The sequence below is a fragment of the Tenrec ecaudatus genome, chromosome 8, assembly GCF_050624435.1.
Source record: "Tenrec ecaudatus isolate mTenEca1 chromosome 8, mTenEca1.hap1, whole genome shotgun sequence".
In the NCBI taxonomy this organism is placed as follows: domain Eukaryota; kingdom Metazoa; phylum Chordata; class Mammalia; order Afrosoricida; family Tenrecidae; genus Tenrec; species Tenrec ecaudatus.
The window spans coordinates 41,124,412-41,131,487 of record NC_134537.1 but is presented as its reverse complement, the minus strand read 5'-3'; the positions used below and the strand labels follow the sequence as shown (position 1 = coordinate 41,131,487).

At 44.7% G+C, this 7,076-nt stretch overlaps 1 protein-coding gene across 6 annotated transcripts in view; it reads right to left on the bottom strand.

Moving 5' to 3' along the window:
- Positions 1-515: 515 nt before the first annotated feature.
- Positions 516-7,076, bottom strand: part of LRCH3 (leucine rich repeats and calponin homology domain containing 3) — a 102,120-nt gene continuing 95,559 nt past the window's right edge. For 5 of the 6 annotated variants that reach the window (XM_075556287.1, XM_075556289.1, XM_075556288.1 and 2 more), the window contains one exon: positions 516-3,648. In XM_075556287.1, coding sequence (XP_075412402.1) covers positions 3,523-3,648 — 126 coding nt within the window. In that variant the 3' untranslated portion in view covers positions 516-3,522. Of the gene's footprint in view, positions 3,649-3,672; positions 6,580-7,076 lie in introns of those variants that run through there. The other variant, XM_075556292.1, reaches the window with a different exon arrangement.

The window sequence follows — 7,076 nt, the reverse complement described above, 5'->3', positions numbered from 1 at the left end:
AATTGACTTGATGGGAGTTTAACCTATGTTCTGGGAAGTAGGTAAGGGTGTCAATTATTAGAAAGGAAATGTTTGGATACACAATCCACAAATAATAAACATGGGCGTGTGTGTGGAGGGTGGGCACAGGTTTTCTAGAAGGCTAGTTTGGATATTTTTCAACGAGTAAGACAATAGGGTCTGTACCTGCTTTGCTTACTCAACAATTCCCATCTGATGGGATATTAAAACTAAGAGAAAAGGCGTGAAAATGTCCGAGTGCTGGCAGGTTATCAGAAAAGACGCGTCACTGTTTTGTTGTCTCCTCAGAGCAGGGCACCCCAGGGCACTCGAGCTTCCCTCCTGATGGGGGGCCACTTCTGAGCACCCTGCTGACGTGTCTTCCCTTTCCATGAATTAAACCCAGCTCCAAGTCAAGGACAAAACCAATGTGTGCACCAGTTTCTCCTGATAGTCCTTCATTCACTTTTGACAAAGAAACCAAGCCTTAGTTACGTATTTTCAAATCAGCCTTTATTTCACACTGCTGAAGTTGTTGGCTATTTTAATAACGATATATAAGGTAGCATACGGTCAATTAAAGTAATACATGATATTGACATATTTATACTTAGAACAATGTGCAATATATTTACAGACATACAAATATAAGATTGCTTAAAAAATCTTAACTAATTACATGTTTACAACATTTTCAGACAAAATATGCTGTAAACCACTTTACTGCAATATGTATATAAAAAGGCTTCTATGTATCATGTTTTCCTTCATTTCTGTAACCAGTTAAGCACTGAAGTTTTTAAAATTCATCCGTCATATCAGCACAGTCATGTTTGGTTGTTGCTGAGCTGCAGCAAGTCAGAAAAAGCACCTTCCTTGATCAGCTCTTAGGATGCATGTAAAAGTGGTCTGTTCCTAAGGATTTCCCTGCTCTGCAGCGAATCAAATGACGACCTCTCCTTCCACCATGGCCCCTGGAAGCAGCAGTCAAAAAAAGCAAATGCCACATTGCACTGGGAGACTCCGTGTGGCGGGCATCACTGCGAGGGTACCCGGCACCTGACCCACGCCATGACGTTCTACTGCCTCGTGCACGCAGCAAATAGGACAGGCCAAGGAAGAAGGGTGGCGTGGACTCGTGAGTGCACCACGGACTGCCAGAAGACAGCCAAATCTGCTTTGGGGGAGCACAGCCAGATGCTCCTCAGAAGTGGTGACGGGGAGACTTGGGCAAGTGGAGCTGTTACATAGGTGGCTACATCTTACACTGGAGTATAGGTAAGGTATAAATGTTAACTTCATCTTTTCTGTCCAGTTAAAAACAAAGGCACAGGGTCCATACAAACCACCAACTATAGAATACTTCAAGTTATGAAGTTCTTCCATCGGGACAGATATATTCAATATGTTTGATATTTTCTTAAAATTTCTAGCAATTCAAATGTGGATGTGAAATACTTTGATAAAAATACAATGCTTACTGCATGGTATGTGCCATTTCAAATACTTTCCAGTTATCCCCCTGGGGAAACCAGTGCCCAACAGTGCCCATACTGCCTAACATAATGGCTTCTGGACCGATTCCTTGCATGTAAGTGCCAACTAGTCTTTTACTGAGCTACATTTCAGGTGGCTCTCTACAATCTGGAGAGTGGACGGAGGCTGAAGGTCACTTGGGGGGAGGAAAGTAGGAGGGGCAAAGGAGAGACTTACAATTTGAAAGCACATAGAGCTAAATGCGGAGTAAGTTGCACTGTTCGACTTGGAGCTGTCAGTATCATCAGGCCCGGCTCAAACTCTCATAGGACATGGATGACATGGTTGCGACCACTTGTTCCTGGAGGGCCCTGGAGACTAGGCTTTGAGTTCAGTTGCTGTTATATAATTTTAAACACGGACAACGTGTTCTGATAAACTGGCTTTTCGGCTAGAACATGGAGAAAACATTGTTTTAATTAATCAAGATGATTTTTATCTCAGTCTTTTAGGTACTCCCTTTACATCAGTATTTCCCAAAGTGCTGGAAGGACCCAGAGGGCCTTCAAAGCTTATGGGCTCTGAGGCAAAAGGTTTTCATTGCCAGGCGTGTGCTAAGTAATTTTCTTTTTTGAAAAGGAGTGGCAGCCGAATGAGTTTGGGAACTTATGATTTAGATGATTAAAAACAGGGATAATTTTGTGCCCAAATTCACACTGGTGTAGAATATCCAAAAACTAAACCAAGCAACCAGCACCGTCCAGTGCTTGGTTTCCGAAGGCAGAGAGCAGCAGACGCCATCAGGACAGCCCAAGGGGCTCCGGTGGCTCAGGCTGAACAAAGGGCCCCGGCGCCGCATATGAGTCCCCACATTCTGCACCTCAGGCCCTAGTGGTGCTCCAGGAGGGACTTGTTGATAAGACAAGAATGTTTTTCAAAATGTCCTAAGCGCTTTCACTTCAGCCATGGAAACAGCAGTCACCTTAACAAGGTAGAAGAAATGTGGCCTTTCCTCTATGTTTTTGTTTCATTTGTGTCATCTTCCATTAATTGGGGAGACGGACGTTAACTTGCTGTGACTGGAGCACATTCACACGGCGAGGAGCAGTATTGGGTGCAGGGGGGCCTTAAAGTCAAGGCTGCAGTGCAGAGGGGTCAGCTCCTGGCCTTGGCATCAGAGGTGTGCAGCGGCAAGGCCTACTGTGTGCAAGCACTCCCAGATGAAGTGGACCATTCTCTACCACGGATGAGGAAGTGGTGGTGGCAGCCGGCATCTACTGGGAGGCCTAGGAGACTACTTTAGATATAAGATTTGTTCTAATGTTTTACTATGCAAAATCTGAAGCCTGAGGCTTTCTGTATTATTTTGTTTTGCCTTTGTCAGAATAGTCCAAGTAGCCATAATCTAATTTTTTATTTTAAACATGACTTAAAAAAAAAGACACCTCGTTACTCCAAAAACAATCCAATCACCAGCTTAGAATAGTGGTCTGCACTACATGAAAAATACCTGTACTATTTGCTGAAAGATTGGGATTCTCAGACCTGGCCCGAAAGTGAACTGAATAGGAGTCTGCGTACAAAGAGATGCTCTGGAGATTCTAACGATGAACAACCCTGCTTTGAAACCAGTGGACTGTAGAGGTCTTGGAAACAGGGTTTTTAAAAAAAATCATGCATGCTATGCCACCAGAGAGCTAGATAACCTTTTGACAAACGACTCTTTGTGGTGCATGAGATAAACCTACTCTCTAAGAAAGCACAGCCCATTTGGGAATTTTTAACATATTAATTCAGCTCATTTGGGAAAACCAACCAATGGTGTCTTGATTTGGAAAAAAAACAACAAAAAAACACCCCAATGGAAACTGATATAACCTCCCCGAAAATGGAGAAATGAAGCAAAACATTCCTGTTAGGAATCCTGGGGACAGTCCCTTCTAAGAACACACAGCGCTCTGTGTAAGCAGGCCGGCAGCAGCATCCTGATGTCCTGGAGGTCCTTGCCTGGGCCAAGCCAGCCCCCGCGCTCCGGGGAGCCGGTCCTCAGAGAGCAGGGAAATGGTGCTGCTGGTGCTTGGGTGGGGCAAGTTCCAGGAGGGCCTGGACCGTCACTGCAACCTGGCTCAAACCTTTCTCTTCTAAAATGTGGAGAGGCAAACATAATTGCTCCTGAAATGGGACAATGTAACACAAAAACAAACAAAAAAGAAAATATGAGAACGTCACAAAACTGAAAAACAAAAATAAGCCCTCCTTCTCCCCCTCATCATCACCTGACACATGAAAAGCCAGTAGCTGAGGAACCTACGACACGGTAGCTGGCACTCAGAGCAGCGCTGTGAGTGGTACCGTCATCCACTGCACACGAGCATGTTCCAATGGCTGTGAACTTTATTCAGCAATACCACGGAGAGAACAAAGAGCACTTTGAGACTGGAAAATGGTCAAACTGCCTATTCTTATACATGCAAACAGTTAAGGAAAACCAGAATGCTGTGGAGAGTACATGTCACCTTTCATGCCCAATCAACCAATGGCTAGTAGATCTGTCAAATAAGACAGGCAATGAAAGTGAGAAAAATAGTTCCAAGTTACCAGGTGGCTCTAGTCTGCAACAAAGGACATGTTAGGAAGCACATAGAAGATGCACCCCGGTTTCAGGCCCACAGTCAGCCGGCCTGAGCGAGGGGGGCCACTGTCTGCATCACATAGTAAATCTTCACTGCAGCCGCCTTTCTCCCAGCAGGCGGGGCCCAGAGAGGCGCTGGAGTACAGCCTGGAGCACTCCAGAGTGAAGGGGTCCAGACGCATTCCCTCCGGATCATTTCTGGGAGGCCCAGAATGTTTAACATCAGAATGACAGAATTGTTCAGAAAGAAATCGTCTCAGAAAAAGTAAAGAATTTCATATTCTAAAGTTAACAGAGCAGATGATGCTGGAGAGCTATTAATGTGAGTCCGGAACAGCATCCCATAAGGAAAGTCTTTATACCGTCGTGTTTGCATCGCTAATTTATTTGCTTACTCCTTTGTAGACTGAGTCAAATCTTAAGAATAACATCTATCTGTTTTTTACCGTTAAGATTAAATATTCAGACAATAGAGTGCTGTCACAAAAGATGAAACAAAACCCCCTCAAAATCCACTGCTGACAACTGGTGGGCTCCCAGTGACCCCTAGGGCGGAGTAGAACTAACTGCCCAATGGTTTCCCACAGCTGCCGGCCGTCTTCACGGAAGCAGATGGCCACAACTCTCTCCCACAGATGGGCTGGTGACAAGCAGCTGAGCATTTTACAGGTAACTAACTGCCTGCCTGGCCTCTATTTCCTAAGCAAACGTGGAATTATGGGGCCACTGAAAGAAAGACTATATGAAGGGGCTTCCAAAAGTTCATGGGAAATGGAATCGAAAGACAATGGAATCTTTTTTACGAATTTCTGAAGTTTCCTCAAACATAGTTATAAAAGAAGATAGTTGGTTTCATTTTTCACTTGTGGCACTAGGAAGTTTTATAAAAATCAGAGGATATTAAAAATATAACAAGTATTACTTTTTGAGTCAGTTATTGGTACCTGTGTTTATATACCCTTTTTATTAAATATTTTTGCAAAAAAAAAGTACCTGTCATCTTTATTTTTTTACTGCAATCTTTTGATCGTATAAAACTAGCAACTTTGTAGAAATACTTTTGATATCAACTGTAATTATACTCAAAGGTGACGCTGCAGGGTGTTTGCTCAGGGAGCGCCATCTTTTTTCCAAGGAGGTTGGCTCCCTGGTCTCCCCTCCGGCTCAGGCCTCCCCTCTGGCAGAAGTGCTCTCAGGCACTCAGGCTTCCTTCCTGGAGACCCACCTCCAGCCGACTTGCAGGGATGCAGTGCTCGCTGCAGACGAAGCACTACTCCCCCTGCGCTGCTCAGGACATCAGAACTGTCTGCTCTCTGCTAGCCAGTTTCTTCAACGGCCCAAATGCTGCAAACCTGAGAATGATTACTGCATCAGAGATACCTTACCAACAAAACACACTTACGGCCCCAAATGAGTGCTGGCGGGCTCTGCTACTGTCGGCAACGGGACAGCACATGAAGGAGAGCCAGTGCAGGCGGCCCCCAGCGGAATCCTCTAATGGGAACGTCAAGTTTCAAACTGGCGATGTTATGGGCCTTGCGACCTCCCTTCATACTCAAGTTTTGCAGCACAATTTTGTTAGCACAGTGCAGGGGTCTGCTGAATGTTCAGAAATGCCATTTCTGAGCACTAGTATCTATTAGTGTCACACCTTCAGGTCTAGCGGTTAGTCTACTAGTGTGTCTGAAAGAGCAAAAGTCATGGCCTTGGGTACAGAACAGAGGCTAGTGTTCAATCTTTAACAAAACTGCTACTGTTCAGATACTCTCCTTCTGAACAGCCTAGAGAATACAAGCTCACCTTCTGAGTCTACTACACTGGAAGTTACACAAATTCCACTATTAAGTTCTACATAGGATTCTAGAAGTGAGTCTCAGTTAAAGACAACAAACCTGGCAAGTCTGGCCAGGTGCCTGACCCATGGGAGTCAGCTCTAGATACGCTCCTTGCGTGCTGCTTAAAGTGTACATGCTGGGCTCAGAAGAACCAACAGGGCCGCAGACTGGACATCCTGACCAAATAATAATCAGTAAGATGAAAAGGGCAGCACTTCTAAAAGTCCAAAGAGCCAATGTTGTTTCTACCAATAAAGGGCCCAGCACTGGGCTGCTTATCTGGACATGTGCGCAAAGGACTGATTTCCTTTACTGGTTGGTTCTCTGATGGACAAAAAAAAGCACATACATGCAAATAATTCTGAATGAGAAACAAACCTCCTTTACCAAACACGGGAATAAGGTGGAAAAAGCACCGGAATGACAGACACCATTCAGCTAGAGGGGAATCCAGTAGTGAAACATGCAGAGAGTTAACATGACAGTACAGTAGAAGGCCACAAAACCCAGAAGCTGGATAGACAGACACACAAAGCTGGGTTCTTCTGACTGCGCCCCAAGAGAAAGTAGTGTTTCAACAGTTCTTTTAACGCTGACGTTTAGCTGAAGGATGTCGGAAGGGGAACAAAGAGTGTCCTGTCCAAAATGTGAGCAGGAAAGGAAAACAGAAAAACAAAGTCAGTGAATCAGAAATGCAGATTTGAGTATAGAATTAAAAACACAATCATCTTAGTCACAGTCTAAGACATACATCCTGTAACGTTTTTACTCAAGAATGAAACCAAAGGCTGAAAAACAAAACTGCAGACTCCTTTCTGCAAGAAGTCTGATATTGATACTAAACAAACCCCTGGCTTGTTGGAGACCATCGTGAACAGTAAGGCTGCGGGGTAGGCAGGGCAATGCCAGCTGATGGTGGATGAGGCCCCGAGAGGGGCGAAGTCTGTGTGAGACAACCTCTTTGCCGACTCCCACTCTTCTTATGGTTATTAATAATACTTTTTTTAAGGTCAGAAAACAGATACAAATCGGAGCTGAGCTGAGGAAAGTCTATGGGAAACGTCTGATAAATCAAGAAAGCAGGCTCACAGGGTGAGGAAACGAATCATTGGAGGAGATTCACTACCCAGAGG